Genomic DNA, 19277 nt, shown 5'->3' on the forward strand with positions numbered 1-19277 from the left:
GACCTTGAATAACGTCAGGCTAGTTTTGAAATAAAAGCTGAGAAGTGCATTAGTTTAAAGCAAGTCTCTCTCCCAAAGTACATGTGTAAACAGCTATCATAAAGCCACACGACACTAATGATTTAAAAAAAAAAAAAAAGATGAGTCATCTTTTAATATGTTGTTTGCATGCATGAAGGCTTTTACTAAAAGAAGTTATTTGCATTTAATTAACCATGAATACACATGGGCCAGAGAAGAACAAAGAAGCAGCGACATGAATTTTGGAATCCAGCCCCTGATGGGTCGGTGCCTGTATGAAGCTGAAATTTTATGCTTGCATAATAACACTTACAGCACCATGTTCACAGAGATGAATATAGCCCCACGCTTCCAAATCATTTCCGTTGCCATGGGGATTAAAGCTTTTTGCACACTTCAGTGAGAGTGGCCATACTAAACGCTTACACAAGATACTGTTGTTGTTACATAAGAAACACAAACACTTTGCAAGGCTAGCCCGTTTTAGGTGTTGATAAGCCATCGTCTCTGAGTGCATTGGTACGTGGGCGGCGTGCAAACCAACCCTGTGCAGGAGCCGATCGAATCTGCACTGTCAGCACACATGGGACTTCCTGGACGGGCAAAGCTGCCTCCCTGATTGGCTGTCAGTCAGCGTCAGTCACTCAGAGCTAGACCATCAGTCATATGGAACGCACACATACAAAGAAATGAATTGGACTTTGGAGAAGCCAAATTATTTGCAAGTAAATTGCAAAACTCTCATTCAGAGAGAATTACCCCCGAGAATGGATTGGGAATGGTTGCCTGAGCACACAACTGTTCCGCAGCAGCAGTTTACTTGTTGAAATGTGAGATGCTCATTAGGCCTAGGATTCCCTGATGAGACAGTTTAATTACATGCCATTGGGACTTGTGCAAGTGGTAGAGCTGCCATTACAACTTTTATTAGCACTGTGAACCAGCAAAACACCAGTTCTTTATAATGTCATTGTTTTCATGGGCTTGCAACAATCTGTACAACAGTGTGGATCGTAGAAGGTATACATATATAGTATGTATGGCTTTTATTTTGGGAAGCTAATGCTTTTATTTTGTGAAGTTGATGCACTCGTGCTGTAAACCTTGTGTCTGTAAAGCAAGGGGAAACAGCTTGAATTCAGCGATACCGAGCAGAGAAAAGATGTCAGTTCAGCTGAGGATTTACTTGCTTGTGTTTATTCTGTACTGTGTGCACATCTGTGGCTCTCTAATGGAGTTAATGGTTAACAACAGAAACACTTGACAAGTGTTTGCAAGCTGATCTCAGGCGCAACAGGCACTCTGGCAGGGCCGAGTGACCACCCAGAGTGCACCGTCCTTCTTCCTTCTACAACAGATTTACCTCTTACGTTGCCTTTCATCCTTCAGTGCGAACCATGTTCGGTTAAACCTTGAGTCGTACCTCTGAGCCAAGAACCCTGCTGGTTCAACCAACAGATAATTTCCTGGAGACAATCGTTCCCATTTCCTACCTCTGTGGAGCCTTTTGTTTCCCTGTGGCCCAGTGGTCTCTTTAGCATGCAGATGTGATTAGCTAATGCCACTGCACAGCAGGGCTGATTCAGACCGTTGCTCTCTGCTGGAGTCGCTTAGGCATTGCAATCCTGGGAAAATCAAATTATAGAGCCATTAATTTGTCTAGGTAATCCAGCCTGTCTGCTGCTCTGGAGAAGTAATCTCCCAGGACTGCGTTCATCAAGTGTGAGATGCCAGCAGAAGTGAAGCATTATCTAATTACCAGGAGAGGATGGAGGGAGGAATTACACCTGGCCTGAATCACCTACCTTCAATGCTAAAGCGTTGGTGACATGTAGACGTTGATTCTGAAATATAATCTTCTTTGATTACCTGTTAAAGAAAGGTCCTGATTCCCTGCAGGTCCTGAAACCTTAAAGTAATTAAATTCTACTCGTTGTTTCTGACTTGTTACTGTACTTGATTGATGTTTCCGCTGAAGGAACGTCACACTTGCAAACATCCATAAATGTCTTCTGTAAACACAATTTGACAAAAGTGTGGTGCTGGCAAGGCAAAGGTTTTCGAGTGTGACAGTGTTTCCAGGAAACCAATGTATATTCACGACTTGAACCTATTAGAAAGGATACAAACCTCCATGTCAGCAAACCCTGGCAAGGTGACCGCCCAGTATTTGCCCATTTAGCTGATTTGTACTGTTGAAAGGGCACAAAGAGGAGTTACATGCATTTTGTTGTACAGCTTATTAATATAAGGGGACCTTTTGAGAATTCATTCATTCATTGTTTGAGTGAAACTTCCAATAGTTCATACTAGAAATTATCAGAAGGAAGCTACAAAATGACATGGTCATAAAGGTTGATGTAAAAGGTGTTCCTGTTAATTAGAGCAAAGTGATCACTGAAAAAAAGCAGCATCAGTAATCAGATAAGACAATTATTCATGCTGGGCTGGCTTCAAAGGTACATTCCAGTTCTATTATTATAACTTGGGCAATCATTCCTTTTGGTTATAATATGGGTGCGCTCATCAAGTTAATTGCTAAGATCTTGGAATATGTCTACACTCCTGAAATGAAGTTTGGGCAAGAAATAGGGAGCAGACAGGTTTAAACAAACCCCCAGGTTAGCCAAAATTATTTTGGAAAAGGAACAAAGGCAAACGGTGAAATTACACTCCAAACTGAACATTGAATAGCATCCAATTTAAAGACTTAAAGTTCTGATTTGACTCTGCACACAGTATTCCACACAGTAACCTTTTATTAAAATGGTTTAGATAGTCGGTCTAAACTCGGACCATCTGAGCATTTGTGCTTGTCACCCAGTTCAGCTAAATTTGTAAAATGTTCCCAGATCTTCGTGATTACTTAGATGTACAAATGCATTATGATACCACAACTTAAAATGTCTTCCTAAACCAATTCCAGATCTGATAACAGTTTTGGCAGAACTCTTGATACAAATATAATAGAAAGGACAATATGGTCAAGTGCAATGCCTAAATCACAGAAGCTGCAGTGTTTTGATAAAGGTAAAATGTGTGACAAACAACAGAATAATGAAGTACTGTAGAACTCTGGCCTGCAGATCTTGTCCTTCAGATGTAAGAAAAAATATGTAAAAGTTTTCCAATGAAACTTTTTGTTACCAGCTCTTACCAGCAGATACGTCTGGCCACCCACATGTGCAGACAGATTTCCTTGAGAAAATTGGCCAGGCACATTTCCTGGCTGAAATGTCTTCAGAAACACATTTTAATGTACTGTTTGCATGTAGATTGAGAACCTTTCTGACTAGGCCGCCATATTTTTCCTGATTGAAAACAGACCATGAACTGCCTAAACTTGCAGATGTCACTCAGCGATCATCACACGTGTCATTGCTCTGATTGGTGATTGATTGTCGGTCATGTTTTGTTGCTTTGATTGGTTGTAGGTCATGCTATCCAACTGCGTACAGAGGCATTTTGGTCTATGTCTAAAATGAACTCAGCGGGATCACACTAATACACATTTGCAAATTAGTCTGCCAGTGCCCTCTGAGTGCTCTCTATTTCTCTAATATAAAATTGGTATACCACACTGTGTTGAACTGTGTGGGATTGCTGTAGTGCTACAAAAACAACCTGCCTTGAAAAAAGGGTAACTCTACAAAATCCACACATTAAAGTGTGTTTACAGGTCTTGTGGAGCATTACTGCACATATGAAAAAGTAGTATAAAAGCCTTTTGTGGCTCCAGAGGAAGCTTCATGTAATCTAATAAAAGTCCTCCAGTGATGTCACTCATTGGCTAAGTGGCATTGTGGTTAATGTAGATGCCAGGCTTTGAAAAGCAATCCACCGGTCTAGGATTGCACTCCTATATCACTGTTGGACTCATTATGGACAGTTTAAAAAAGATCCAAATTGATACAGTGTAACCAGAGATATTGCCTTTTTTATTCTTTATCTTGGTGCCTACATTACCCACAATGCAACTAAGCCACTAATCTAAATTACTGGAGGCAATTTATCAGATTTTGTGCAGTTTCCCCTGGAACCACAAAAGGCTTTATACTGCTTTTTCATATATGCAGTAGTATTCCCCAAGACCTGTCAACACACTTTAATGTGGAAAATTGCTGGACTTACCCTTAAAAAATTAAACTGATAGTAGACACACTTTTTCACACTGAAATTTGGCATAGATGACGAAACTGTATTTAATGGATTGGGTGATACTCAATCTGCTTAATAATATTGGTATTGGCCCCAAAACTGATCCGGTAGATTGGGTCGGTGCATTTCTAATGCTTTTTTACTATGTTATTAAAACTCGTAAAAATGATGAATAACTGTGAAAAGACCCACATTTGAAACCATAATTTTCCGTTAAGTGCAGTTTTGAAAGTTCAAATTACAACTTACAACAAAACCTCAGCTGGGTTGATGTTTGTTAACTAACAGGCTCTTGAACCAACACACTCAGGTTAATGACACCCCACTGCCTTCCTATCTATATTCAGAGTTTGTACATGACTTTTTATTTGAACCTCACGCACCTAGCCCAAGGGTTAGTGTCATTAACGGATGATCGGAATCAACTGCCTAAACAATTAGCTTGATCTGCATTTGGTACGCATGATCAGGCAAACACGCCGTGACTATTTCCAACTTCCTAATGATGCTGCAGGTCTTTTCTATTTGCCTTTTAACTCTACAAATGTATTTGTTATCAACATTTCTCAGTCTGCTGGGAGTAGAGGCAACGAAGTCTACATGACGTGACACAAAATACTCAAAATACATTAATATGTTCATGATACTGCAGGTTGCTCTGATACACAACCTCGACTCTGTTTATATTTGCTAACATTGGATCCTTCCTTTACATTTAACCGAACAGATACCAGTTTCTGATTCCATTTTGGCTCTAGTTAAAAGACAAACGAACTGAGCTCCATGCTTTGGTCAAAAGGAAGTGACCAGTGAAGTGATCCTGTGTAATGTAGAGAGAGGGCAAGAAGGGGATAATTAAAGAGTACATCAGCCTGTCTAGTGTATCTACGCCTCTCTCATTAGCAGACATGAATAGAGTTGAATATTGCTCAGAAAATATGATTTTGAAATATTAATTTTCTACATGATTAGATTTGAAACTGATGAGACATAGAGCATAATTAGGCAATGATAATGTCAGCCTTTACAGTAGGACTGCAGTGAGAACGAGTGAGCAGAGGGAGAGGTAGAGCAGCATGTCTCCGCTGTGATCATTTTTCATTTTGTCGGGGTTTTTAAAGTCGTGATGTTAGCAAATCACTCTGTGCTGAAAAACGTTTGCTCTCACCCTGCTCTCATTTGTTGTTTTTTTTTCTTGCCGTGTCAAAGCGTTTTGCCAAACATCATCCGACTTTAAAAACGCTCTTCCTCCTCGCTTCCTCTTCTACTGTTCACATTCAGCGCTCAGGGGTATCACTCTGTAATCACATTAGCAGATCATTTGTGACAGCTCTTTCACAACTGCAATGTGTTTAACTCCAAAAAGATCCCTTCTTGTTTTTAGCGATGCGCCAGGAGGCGTCTTCAAGCAGACATTTTGCCAAAATAAAGACTTGGAGGAGACAAAATATAATGCACTTTTGTAATGTGAACGCAATCATCGGCGGTGTTTGTTTGCATGCAGTCGGATGTGTCTGTGCGAAATGTGAGGGTGAATAGATGATAACGAGACATCATTATCACCAATCCATTTCCTTTTGTGTGAAACGTGGCCTCAATCCTCTGAGAGAGCATTCCACCGTTTTGAATACACACAAGAGAGCTGGTGGAATAAAAACAGCTCCTTGCATGCGGAGGACGTAACCCAAACCTTTGCAAATGTCATCTTCCCTGTGACTAAGTTTACTGCTGCTATTTGTGTCACAACAAACATCCCCTGGGTGTGGATGATTGACAAGTTGAGAGTGATAATTTGTCACATTCTGTCATTATTCCTTTATGCCGACTCACTGTTTGTTCCGAAGTACGCTGCAAGACTGTCAGCTGGAACCGCCATGACACCTGACAGCGACACATAAGAAGATGTCTTCCTTTCATATGAGTGAAAAGGTTTAAACTTTCAATTTAAGCCTCTTCCACACTGGGAAAAAAATGTTTATGCCCTTGGATCGATTCATACTTTCAACTTATTTCAGCCTTTTTTTTTGTTATACATTTTGGGTTATCTTCATTACCATGATGGAGGGGCTTACTTCAAAAGTGTGCTCTTTTCCTAACAGCGCGCTTCAGCTGAGGGTTATGTGTAGCGTGTGATGCATTGTGCAAAGACTCCTCTGACATGCATAAACAACAAGCCGCATAAAGCGCCTTGCATCGACCACAGCCGCCTTCCCGGCAGTCAGCTCTGTGCGGGGCTGTTTAGCAACTTGCGCCATTGATCGCTTAAAGTGAGTACCCGCCACAATCGGCATCCTATGACACAAGGGGAAGCGGGGGAGTGCAAGAGGTGCAATTAGTGGCTCCCAGGAGCACCGAGGGAGTGACAGACAATCAACATGGAGAGAGAGAAAGGAGTGAGGAGGAGGGGGGGCAGAAATACAAAAGAGGGGAGGAGATGAAGGAGAGGTGTATATAAGGAGGGAGGGTGAGGGAAAAAGATGGTCATTACCCAAATGGGTCGTTACGCCCCATCTATCCATCCCATGCTGCCATACCCCCTCGCCCACGCCACAGGAGTTTTAATTGGCCCGGTACACAGTGTTTGCTCAAGCACTCTGCAAGTTTGGAGAAGGGCTCTGTGGGGGAATGCGGTAAGCTCAGTCATCCTGGAAATATAAGATGGAAAAGAGTGGGTAGAGGAGTGAGGTCTATTTGTGTGCTAGTGTGTGCGTGCGTGCGTATGCATGTCTGCGTATGTTCTTGCGCCCCTAAAACTCATATCAACGTAGAGAATTTTATGTTCAGCCATGTGGATAATGAGCAGCTAGAGTTTTGGTGATTTCCTGTGTGGGGCACATTAAAGAGGAATCAGCAATCTTCAGGACTCATTATATTGCTGCTGTCACTGCATTAAAAGTACCGGTCACTAAACCTAAACTCTCCCTGCCAAGATGAAGTCTCGCTCGTCGTTGAGCTCCATACCACCAGAATTTCCCTAGTGTTTCTAAGAGCTGATGCCACGAGAAATAAGTTTTCAACTGAGCGTAACGGCTCAAATGCAAACTGTCCGGTATAAAGCTCCCGCGCCGATAGCTTCTTCATAAATCCCTTTCTCAAATCCATATGCCTTGCACCTCACAAAGCAATGTTAATTTAGATCTCCTCGCAAGAGCTGAAGAGTTGACTTAAAAGTTGAACAGACTTCCTCGCCCCCCGGCTCTAGGTAAAGGCAAGGCTCCCAGTTAGAAATGCTTTGATGGAAAGACAGAGTGAAGTCTTGTCTCTTTCGATCTGATGAATACCCTCCATGGGATTATCCCACCTGGCAAAGATGGAGAGTCCTTGGCCACAGGGCAAGTCTGTGACACTATTATAGCTACAGTGGGTGTATAATACCAACTGCAAATGCCTGTGTTTTCTTTTGTGCCAGAAAGTGTAGATTAATTTCAACAAGGTCCCAGTGTCTTTCACTTTGTCCACCACCACATCTGAAGGCCAGAGACGGCAGACGGCAGTCATACACTGGTCCATTTTGAGATTTTGGGCTTTTTTACTTCTATAACATGTCTTCATTCTGATGAGCAGAGAGTATCGATCAACTGGGGAAGTTCATGGTGATATCTATTAGTCAGATTTTTTACACTATTCACCTGTCGTCTAAGTCTGGCCATATTTAGCACATTGTGCAGTTACAGTCTGAAATATTCAAGAATGCCCAGTGAAAGAGACGTTTTGGAACAAGAAAATACAATATAGATATTCTGCCGTTTTCTTCCAGCCTCAGGTTAAACCATAGCTTGTCTTATAGCTGCCATTTCATTCATCATTCATCATGGCCTCTGGTGGAAAAAAATGCTTGAACTGGATGGGAATTTAGCTGATATTCTGCCTGTAAAGCAGAAAACATTGAAATATCACAGTACAGTGCAAGTTATTTATTTTCTCTTGTGTTTATTTGAATATTTGGTATTGCAGTGAGTTAAATGACTTTAATATTGTGATACTTGGTTACAGACTTCATTTTTAACAGGTAACTAGTAACTGTATATTAAATTAACCCCCCCAACCCTGATAGCGAGGTATAGTAACACAGTATTTTTCAAATATCTTGAGTCAACTTTGGCTGACGACTAAACGGACTAATTGAAACTTAATTCAAATAATCTTTCAACAAATGCAAGATGGTAAGTAAGTAATGGCACCGTTTTCCATTAGTGATCTAATTTAATTAATCTGACTGAGATTGTGAAACTTTGACATTTTGTTTTTTCACTAATTAAGAAAATAGGGCTTAAAAGATTAAGCTTGCTTTGCTTAAAGCAAATGGGTCTGTTTGCATATCTTATGTTTTTTAAAATGGAAAGATATTGGTTACATATTAAAACTTTTTCGTTAAGAGGGAAAGTCAAGGTTGCGTTGTAAGAAAATATTTTTTAACAAAAACCCAGATTTGGCAACACACAAAGTGGGAGACATGTCTTACAGGAAAAATAAGCAGTTTGATCACATTTGATCTTTTAGTTGCAAAGAGTGTGAACTGCTTCAACACCATGATCCCATGTCTCCCAACACAGTGGGTTACAGATCTGTAATATACTGCAACAAGAATCAACAGTTTCTAGTCAAACACAATTAAATTCTCATGATGAAATCTTTACTTCCTCTGCATCTGTTTAAGTTCAGTGATGGGGTCAGTCTGGTTTGTTTCACACAGTATTCAGCACATCTTATGATTCCTAAATGTCTTTCTTTCTTTAATTTCTTTATTAACATGCGGTAAATACTATATCTTTACTCCAGTTCATAAAAGGGCTGCAGCTGCTCTGAGGAATACTTCAGAGCAGATATGTTAAGTTTTTGCATTAAATTAAATTCCATCACATTCCTTCACATCTCTCCACCACCCACACCACAACACTGAACATTTTTCTGATGGTCGTGTCTGATCCAGGTATGTCAGACGGAAACTTTACACACAAACGCACAGGTCCATAATTGATGTGCCCAACAGATCCAGTTGGAGCAGGGGAATGGGATGGTGAATTAATCATGGAGGGATGTGTGTGAGCTCTTCTGAGATAGAGAGAGAAAGAGAGAGTGCATGGACCAGCACTGATGAGTGATGGTGAAGGTTAAGACAGACAGGAACCAGGGCCGTGAATGTGCTGGATGGGTGGCACAACATCATGTAAAGCCACATGATGCCTGCAGCCTATAGTGTTGTAATCGCTGACCTCATAAATATGGCAATGAATCACTGCTGGAAAACTACTTGTCATGAATGCAATATTCATCACTCAATGGAGCTCGCTGTGCTCTGTCACCAAAGAATTATTGTTTGATGTCCATTTGATATTGCGGAGTAAACAAAATCTTGCTGTAGCCAGACTGACTGAATTTAGCTGAGCTTCTGTATTTCTTCAGTGAAAACATTTTATTTTGTTTCCAAGATGGATGGTTGTAGATGAAATGGTCGACACGTTTCTGGAAAAATAAAACTCTTTGAAATGCTGGGTAAAATGGAGGGCAATTTATCTGGAACACTTTGTACCGTCTGTATTTGCTGGATGTTAAAAGAAATATTGAGCATCAACCAAGCATCTTTTAAGGACGTTCGATATGATGCGTTGGATTCCCCACCTGCCCATCAGCTACTGCTGGGTTTTTCACTCTGATTTCTACAAACTCAAAGGCTTTGCTGATCGCTCATCTGTTTGTATCTTTCCTCTTTGCACTCTTTGTGCATGCTGCTGCAGAAACTGTGCAAGAAGTAGCAGAAACCCACACATGTTTTTGTCAGAGCTTCTCATGTCAAATGAGGCATTAACCCTGTCGGTCCCACTTTTTCTGTGATGCCTGCACACAAACTCACTAGTCTTATCTCACTATTAAACAACATACTAATAATCCTGGTCTTGAAAGCAGCAAAAGGTATCACACTTGCTTGTAACCCCTCTGCGTGTGTTATCATGACAATCCAAATGACATATGAACATCAAAGTCTGGTTGTGTACCCATCTGTGAAGAGTTCACTGAAAAATGTCCTCTGTTATTCATTGGCTATGATGCTTTTGTAAATGAATTACAGTCAAGAAGCTGACCCTTATGCAGTCAGAAAGGTTCAAGACATGATTTGAGTAAAGCCTGGGCAAATGTAACTGTTTGCAAATCTTTGTTTTGATCAATTCTCACCTTCATTAATGTGTTGATGAGTGATGAGGCTCTTCCAAGACCGTACATCTTCAGTTTCACAAAAAACCTCACTGATTAGTTGGATTACTGTTTTGGAATGAGCTCTCCTATTGACACTTTCAGAATCTGGATAAAATGCATTTTTTGTATCAGCCATGTAGCCACAACAATTAAACCACTGAAATGTAAAGTGAATAACACTGATCATCTTTTCACAGTCCAGTGTTATGCTGGAAAGCCTTTGGTTTCTGGAATTCACGTGGATTCCATAGATGATTTGGCTCTGACTCGTTGAGGCTTGTGAGGCTACACAGGTAGATGGTACCAATGATGCTCTGGGCATTTATAATAATCTACTGTTGAGCCTTTCTGTTCTGGGCTGTGCACAAACCATGCCAGTTTGTGATGTTTCCAGTCAGGATGATTTCTACTGCTTCTGTGTAAAAGTTGACGGGACTTTGCCTCTGGAATTTGACCTTCTTAAGTTTCATCAAGACGTAGAGGCTTTTCTGTTTTGTTTTTTTCACCAGGGTGTTGATGTGCGATGACCGAGTTCTCTGTGATGTTGATTCCCAGGAAACTTGTTGATCTGCTCCACCTCAGCTCCACCGACTTAGACAGAGGTGTGTCTTTGCTTCCTTTTTTTGTACAATCCATTAGGGATGCTAAATATGGATTTTTTTCATCCAATATCGATACATACCTGCTTCTCACGGCTAATACAGAAAAGCTTACCGATAATTTCAAATTTTGTATTTTAAAAAGAAGTAAAAACCTGTAGTTTATGCACACCAGAGAGTAAGAGAGGGTAAGATGTAGTACATGAAAGCTATTCGGTTTTATTGTCCTTATCTATTGGCTTTAATTTCACAAACACTGATAATGATGATAATACAAATTTTAAGAAAATGTGCAATAATATTTATATTTGAAGAAAATGAGAGACTTTGAGAGGTAGTATGTACAGGTAAGAAAAATATTATTTTCGTAATTTTTATATATATATTTATATCAACTTGCAAATATAAATCATGATTATAATGCATACAAAAAGTATATATGGTATACAAAAAAGCCACATACTGTTAACTACCTTATTATAATGTGCTAACCAAATAATCACCTCTAAAACCTCGACACCTGATTCTTTCTGAATGATTTATGTTACATAAAAGACGTTTGACAAAATGTTCCAACTACCATTTACAATGTCAACAATGGGCCTTTAAACTCAATAAATAATGTTTTATTTATGAAACTGTAAAAAGCGAGGGGGGATAAAAATAGGATTTTCAAAAGTGAGGAGGGCATATGGAAATCACGTCTTTGGGTGCCTCTCTCCTTTTTGCATTTAAGGGAGCGTCACTAAGAGAGATAATAAGAGCAGAATAATAACAGGAGACATGTTCACAGTGAATGATTATGTTTTCTGCTGTGTTGACTGATACTCATGCATTTACTTCTGCGTGGAAAAAGATTGGATTTACAAGAAAAGGGTCTGGTGGGAAGAGAAACAATACTTCATACTGCAGAAATCTCATTAGACATAAAGTAATCACATCACTAATATATTCAAAATTCAGTTATTTGAAAATGTGTGAACTAATAAAATTATAGAGCTTTAACTAAATGACTCTCAGAATGTAGAAAATAGATCAGTAACCACTGAACACAATATCTGATTATACTGTAACAACGAACAAACAGAGGTCAGGGAGATGCTCGATCTTCTCTCCTCCACCTGCTGCTCCACCCGTCTTTATCCCTATCCAACACATGCAGTAGATGAGCTTATGTGACTCTTATTGGCATTATATAGTTGTACCAAAACCATACCACATCATCATTTTTTGAGTGAATATTTTTGGAATAAAGATCACTATATTATCATTCCTATATGAGCTTTGTGATTTCATAGAATTCCCACCACAGAAATGTGCCTGTGAGCTCTCCTTCTCTTGCAGAATGCGTCTGGAGGTCAGGCTCAGTTCAAGAGCTGACTGTGTAATGATCTTAATACATGCAGATTGTGGCCACAAAGTCATTGATAATCACTGCACAAATTCGCACGACACCACTTTCTTAGTAAATCTGGCCACTGAATGAACATGACATCAACTTAGAAGATGTCAAAAGTGCCATCCTTGAACAAAGACAGGGGTCAAACTCTCCCATCACTCACCCCTATTTTCAACTACTGGTTTCCATGTGACCAAAACATCATGTTTAGATCGAGGCTGCAGGATCATTGACTGTATGAAATATGTATAGAGCGTTCTGGTCTGAAAATTGAAGCTCAGTTACTTGGGTTCGATTAAAGTATAAGTTCACTCAAAGATTAAGATTTAATCATTATCTACTCATTTCAAGCCAATTAAAAGTTGGGGTAAGTTTCGTAGTCTGAAAAACATTTCTGGAGCTTCACAGCAAAACAGCGTTGCATGATTCTCCCAAATAACTGAAATCGATGGGGACTTGTTCTAAAAGGTTAAAAAGCAACACATAAAATAGCTCCATACAACGTGTCTGGTGTAATACAAGTTTCCAAAAGTGCAGAGATCCTAAATTGATTTGAAAAGATGGTATTTCCATCCTTTTTAAGCTTCAGTTTTGAAGGGACAGGTTATGATGGCTTTAGGTTTTGATGGACTTGCACAGGGTCCCTGTGGATAAGACAAAAAGGCAGAACTTTAGTAACTGACAAAATCTGACCAAAGTGCCACGATGGCAGAAACTGGGGAAATAAAAACTCTGAATTATCCTTTAAATTGTTGGCTATTCATCTTGGCTCAAGCCTGTGTGACTGCGAGCATCCAAGTCAGTCATCCCGAGTGAGAAAACTCATCTGTCTGCCACTGTACAGCCCATTGCCTTTGAACGCTATGAAATATCTTTGTCTGCCATTGTATGAGTGCAACTTAAATTGTCTATGCTTTTGAGCTGCAGCAAAAAATACCATCATTTTCGTGAATGTACTTTACAAGGGCAAAACGACATTGTGCTAAGAACAAACAAAGACGTTAAATCACGCAAGCAGAATATCACTTCCTGTACCCTTTCAGCTCCAAGGTCTGATATGAACCGATGTGATGGGGTGACTCTGGATGAGAGAATGGACTTTTGAGGCACTGATTTTAACAATGAAGAAAGATCAAATTCTGAACAGACATGACTTTTTACTAAGAGACTCAAATACCATCTAATAACTGGTTCAGATGTACTGCAGAGCAGCCATGTGCTAGGTCGAAGACTCATGTTTCATGGTCTAGCTAGTTCTCTGTCCCTTCCTCTCCATCCCTCATGTACACCTCTTCTCTCCCTTCCTCGCTATCTCTGCCCGTCTCTGCCTAAATCTGTTCTGCTCCAGCAGACTCTCTTCTTTAATCCTATCTGATGAGGACCCCAGTTGCCCCCCGCTCCCTCCCGCTCTACTGCATGGAGGAATGTATGCTAATGTGGCCCGAGTGCAAAAATGGAAATTAGACTACTCGCACTCTCGCAGCAGCCTGAGACAATGCAGCCGTAAAATGAAAGAAAAAAAAAAGGAAAGAAAAGTCGCAGCATTGTTCCACAACAAACCTCAAACTGGAAGATAAGAACTTGTCAAATTTGATCAGCGATGAATTATGCATCACTGGCCACTGAGTTTAAGCGTCGTGCTTTTTGATGAATCCCCTTTATCTCTTCATCTGTTTCAGCAATCACACCCTGCTGTCGAGGACTCTCTCTTTATGTACACTTTATATATGCCTGTGTGCGTATCCGGCTTGTAATAACTCTACTGTCGCTTGTATGTGTACTGTAGGTGTGTGTACAGATAAGATGCAGCCTCTAAAAGTGATAAAGACACAGACAACAACTTTTTTGCATTTCTGATCCTCTGGAGGAAAAAAAGCAGCATATTGTGAATTCAGATGCAGGATGAATAAAAGCAGCTTGTAAACAGCTCTTCTAGGGAAACCTTAGATGTAAGCAGATAAGAAAGCCTTATCACAGATACCACTCGATCTGGGCAAGTGTTTTGGGGAAAGAGCTGCTAACAGGATTACGTCTTGCGTGTTCACCTTTTACCAAGCAGACAGAGGAGCTTGATCGATATGTGACTAATGTGATCAGGGAGGGCTATCACCCCCTCGTCTTGGGCTTTCAATGAAACCCCATTAACCATGTGACCGTGGAGCTTCAGCACAATCTTTTTCCTCTCAAACCCTACAGCGAGCCAGCCGACTCTGAGGGCATAATACGCTCCTGAAATGGGATACATCTGATATCATGCGACGTCTCTCAATTTTAAAAATTTGAATCCATAGTGGGGCTGGAAGGAAAATCAGCCGCATTGCTAACAGATCAAGGTTCTTGTCAGTAACAATTCAGCATGTCATCCAGGCTCGTTTTCATTTACCTACAGGACTGCAGGTAGCCTGAGCTGGGCATATCTCATTAAAATAGAGGAGAATGGCTCTGCCGTGTCTATTGTGCTCAGTAATTCCTCGGTGATGTATTCCTCCCCCATCTTGCTAATGTAACGTCGTTTCAGATCCCCCCTTTTGCCTCTCCATTTTCTCCTTCTCTGGGAAGGAATCTGATTTCCCCCAAGTTAATGAAATTGTCACAGCACCTTATGAAATCGCCACCGTGTAAGCAATAACATCTGGCAAATAGATGGTGCATGTAATGTCCGCTGAGCCTCACTAGACACAACCCTGTTAATGAGTGGAGAGACGGAGTGACAGACAGACAGTGGGGGATGCAGACAGACAGGAGCAGACTGACAAACAGAGTACATGACAGAAAGATAGACAGGTGGATGTCTGTGACAATCTGTTTTGCAAAAAATAGATTCAGGAAAAATGACTTGGAGAGACTTGGAGCACGTGGCTCTTTTGTGGAGCTCAGTGATCTCATAGAAATCCCACCTCTGAACTATAAGTGCTCCTTCACTGGCATAGTTTATGTTGGAGGTTTAGTACCAGGAGCTGAGTGCGCAATGGGCTGATTACACACAGATTTCGGTCACAAACTCAATGAAAACCGCAGGGCACATTTGCGCAAGACTTAATTAGAATGAGGTATAAATTAGGATGAATTACACCAAAAAGTGGAACAGGGTCATTTGTTCTTGCAACATAGTTAGTGCTGAAAACTTTGTGATGTTGTGACTGCTTGTGTGTCATGTAGTGACTACAGTTTTGTTGCTATTTATTTAGCAGAGCAAAGTCATATGAAACTAGATGATAGGAAACAACTAATATGGTAACTTTTTAAAAATATTCCTTCTTGAGGCTTTTCTTAAGGCAATGAGATAGTCTACAAAAAATATTGACTAGAAGACAACAGTGAAAGGCTGTCAAAAGGTGAGGACCCAAATGCAGACTCAAGGGACAGGCAGGTTGGAGAAACAAAAAGCAAGCTTTAATAACTAATATGAAGTCCATAAACAAGGGAAGGGCCACAAAAGCAAAAAATAAAGAGATAAAACTGAACTTGGTGCACACCAGGATAACACAAGGCAGAAACACAGGCAGCAAATTTAGTTCAGACATCAAGTTAAGTTTGGAAAAAAACTTAAATACACAGGAATAATTAACAGACAACATACAGGTCGGCAGGAAAGTAGGGCAGGAAAAAGACAAAGATAAGAAGTGTAAATCTAAACTTGATACATAAGGCGAGAACTGAGGAAATGACTATACCAAAAACCAAAACCATGACAGTACAGAGTGTGAGTGCTATGCATTAGATGACTACTCGTCCTCCCACAATTAATTGAAATTTTATCAAAATTTTGATATGGCCAAGTGCAATATACAAATTGCAGAAGTTGGAATTTTTTCGCTAAAGGTAAAATGTGTGACAAAACAGCATCATAATGAGGTATTGTAAGACTGCAGAGATTTGCTGGCCTACAAATCCTGTCCTTCAGATGTAAGAAAACATGTTTGTTTGGTCCAGGCAACAAATGTCAAATGAGTTTCTTTTGTGATGCAAAAAACGATCATTCTCATTAATTGTGAATTATTTGGCAATTGTAATATTAGTGAAAGTAATTGCAGTGTGATTGCTTTTTTTTACCATATCATGCAGCTTTGAAGCTTCAACTGTTACCATGGTTATTGTTGTCCAAATCCATGTTTAAATGCTTCAGGGTTTATTTTTAATTTTTTGTGAATGGGAAGGGGACTTTTGTTGGCTACAAAAAGAGGAAAAAGAAATTGAGTTCCTCTATTGTGTTGAATTTTGTCTCAAAACCTGCCCGTCATGCTGACTTTTGAGTTACTGTCTTCCCCTCCTGTCCTCAGCCCTCAGTAGACTCTTAATTACAGTGATAGCCAAGTATAAAAGCAAATAATGACTGCAAGTTTGAGGAAAGTATGGTGTGTGCCCTCCCCCACACACCCACAGAACCCTTAACTAGTTGCAGGAAATTCTCACTGAAGCTTCAAAGCTCGTCAAATAGTAGTTAGGACAGCCCTTGTCCTCTCTCATTCTCTTTGTCTCCTAAAAATTCTGCAGTGTCAGACCAGCTTGTTAGTCAACGGCACAAATTCACAGGTCAAAGCTCTCCAAAGTTATAACTTTAAAACTAATTAAAGGGCTGCACAACTTTATTTTTCTCTGAATATTTTTCTAAATCCTAATGTGACGCAGCTCTCAGTGAGTGAGCATGTAGTGAGGAGGCTTATACTGATGGTTACAGGATACATCACTGGAGACTGTATGTGCTGTATAGTGATACTGTAAACATCTGCTGTGTGTGTGTGTGTGTGTGTGTGTGTGTTCCCTGTTAATGCATCATGGTAAGCAGAACAGAGAGCGCCCGGCTCCTCTGCGGCTCTGGCAGGCCTCTGACAGTTCGTGCTGGCTGCCCTCCCAACCTGCCCTTCCAACGGGGCGCCAGCTGGAACTGCCATCGCCACCGCTCCTCAGCAGCCACCGCCATCATCACCAGGGAGGCCGGCTGAGTGAAGACAGGGCGTAGAGGGAGAGAGAGAAGATGGGAGCTGCCAGCTTGCACCATCTTCACCCGCTCACTGAGATGTTAAATCTGTTGTCGGCCTCTCGTCGCCGGCGCGCCGATTTGTATGCAGACGGTGAGTGTTATTCATTGCAGAATGCCTCCTTAACCCATCCTCTCATCCGGGCGCGTGCTCACATCTCCAGCACCACACTGTTTTTAGAATCATTTATGATAACAACAGAACATTCAGCAAGGGAAACACATTCAGGTGTCAATGCGGTCAGCTTCCTATAGCGAGAGTAATGCTGCTTGTGCTCTTTAATGAAGCCGAGTCTGAGCAGGATCAAGAGAGGAGGAGGAGGAGGAGGAGGAGGAGGAGGAGGAAGAGGTGGAGAGGGGGAACTGATGTGATTATCTATTTATTAAGCAGCCCTCCTTGCGTTTTCTCATGTTCTTTGGCACCTGCATGTCCCATTAGAAGTGTTCGGTCAGCAGTGCTGAGGGCAGCACACCATAATTAGGCCCCCCACCACATATCACAGTTCTGCTTGGCTGTGCTCCCAAGAGACACGCTATCATGTCGACACACATACCCCAGACACCCGACCCCTCCCCCTTAAACCCTCTGACACACACACAAAATACACTCCCACACACTCACAAACAAGCTCACACGTCTCTGCACATCTGCACTTTAAACCCACGATGCACCTCTGCTGCTGATTAATCTTCATGGACATGCTCAGATATTTCTATCTAGTTTTACATGAAGTGAAGGTACATGTCGTCCTATTAGCGGTTCTCATGTTAAAAGGAATCAAAGAATCAAAGTAATCAGTTTGTGAATAGTCACACTTGATTATGGTACAGGCTGTCAAGCTGCCAAATCCTATACTGTAACAACTTTTTGCCTTCGTATCCCCTTTATGCAGCCACTGGTGTCTGTTCTCATTTTACATCTATTAGCTACATATAAGTCTACAGTGTTGGATGCCTGCCCAGCAATTAAATGACAGCTTGGAAATGTGATGAATGATGATAGGAAGTAAGTACATGCTTATAGAGGAAAGACAGACATGATTGAATTCTATTATCCCACCTGATCCACCTCCAGATTTAGGTAATTTTAGTTTATTTCAACATCCATGTTGTGTGGTACATGTGCACGCCAACAACATCCAGATAAAGTGATGCGAAAAACAATGCTAGCTTAATCTGATATGCAATTTGAATTAGCATCTCAGAAAAGATTAAATCTAATTTCCCAGTGAGCTCCGTAGGAAGATTTACAGTTCTGAGAGCAGTGAGAATTCACCTGCCGCTCACACAAATGTCTATTATCATGAAAATTACATCTCAGTTGCTTGGACACAGATACGGACAGCCACAGTAGACACAGAGCACAGGGAATACATACTGAATGAGCAGAGTTTGTTGCTGAATTAAAAATTACTTCCCCTTTTTTTTCAGCTATACACACCAAAAGCAGATCACATTCCAGGTGTTGCTTTGGGTGAAGATTTAGATTTCCAGACGTGGTCTGAGAGAAGATGCCGTGTGATGAGGTTTCAGCAGCCTCGCTAAACCGGTTCTCTGTTACTGTGGAGCGTACAACATCATGAATATTTGAGATGTTGGCTGAGCACATTAAAGCAGGCTCATGTGGCTCCTCCAAAAGCCCACTTTAACTGAAGGTTGAGTAAGGTAGATCTGGAAAAATCAGCAAACTCTGCCAGACTTCTGATAGTACATGAACAAAAGCATGGAAATGAGCATACCCATGCACTTGTTTTTAATCACTAATGCATGAATTGTATCACATACATATGCTATTTATGTTAATATATTATTAGTAGTAGTTGTAGTATCTATTGGAGGTCATCCAAACTCAAATTGGTGTAACAAGGCTTTGACCAATGGTGTAGCTGCAGAGTGTTGCAATATTAATGAAGACAGTGTGTTAAATGAA

At 40.8% G+C, this 19277-nt stretch overlaps 1 protein-coding gene across 6 annotated transcripts in view; it reads left to right on the forward strand.

Annotated features, from left to right (window-relative positions):
* LOC141018075 (MAM domain-containing glycosylphosphatidylinositol anchor protein 2-like) overlaps nt 1–19277 on the forward strand; it is a 253791-nt gene that overhangs the window by 50142 nt on the left and 184372 nt on the right. For 2 of the 6 annotated variants that reach the window (XM_073492951.1, XM_073492950.1), the window contains exon 2: nt 17156–17441. The exons of 3 other annotated variants lie outside the window; for them this stretch is intronic. In XM_073492951.1, the coding sequence (XP_073349052.1) occupies nt 17345–17441 (97 nt within the window). In that variant the 5' untranslated portion in view covers nt 17156–17344. Of the gene's footprint in view, nt 1–10880; nt 10974–17155; nt 17442–19277 lie in introns of all 6 variants that reach the window. One more of the 6 variants, XM_073492949.1, reaches the window with a different exon arrangement.

Source organism: Pagrus major, chromosome 22 (assembly GCF_040436345.1).
Source record: "Pagrus major chromosome 22, Pma_NU_1.0".
Classification (NCBI taxonomy): Eukaryota; Metazoa; Chordata; class Actinopteri; order Spariformes; family Sparidae; genus Pagrus; species Pagrus major.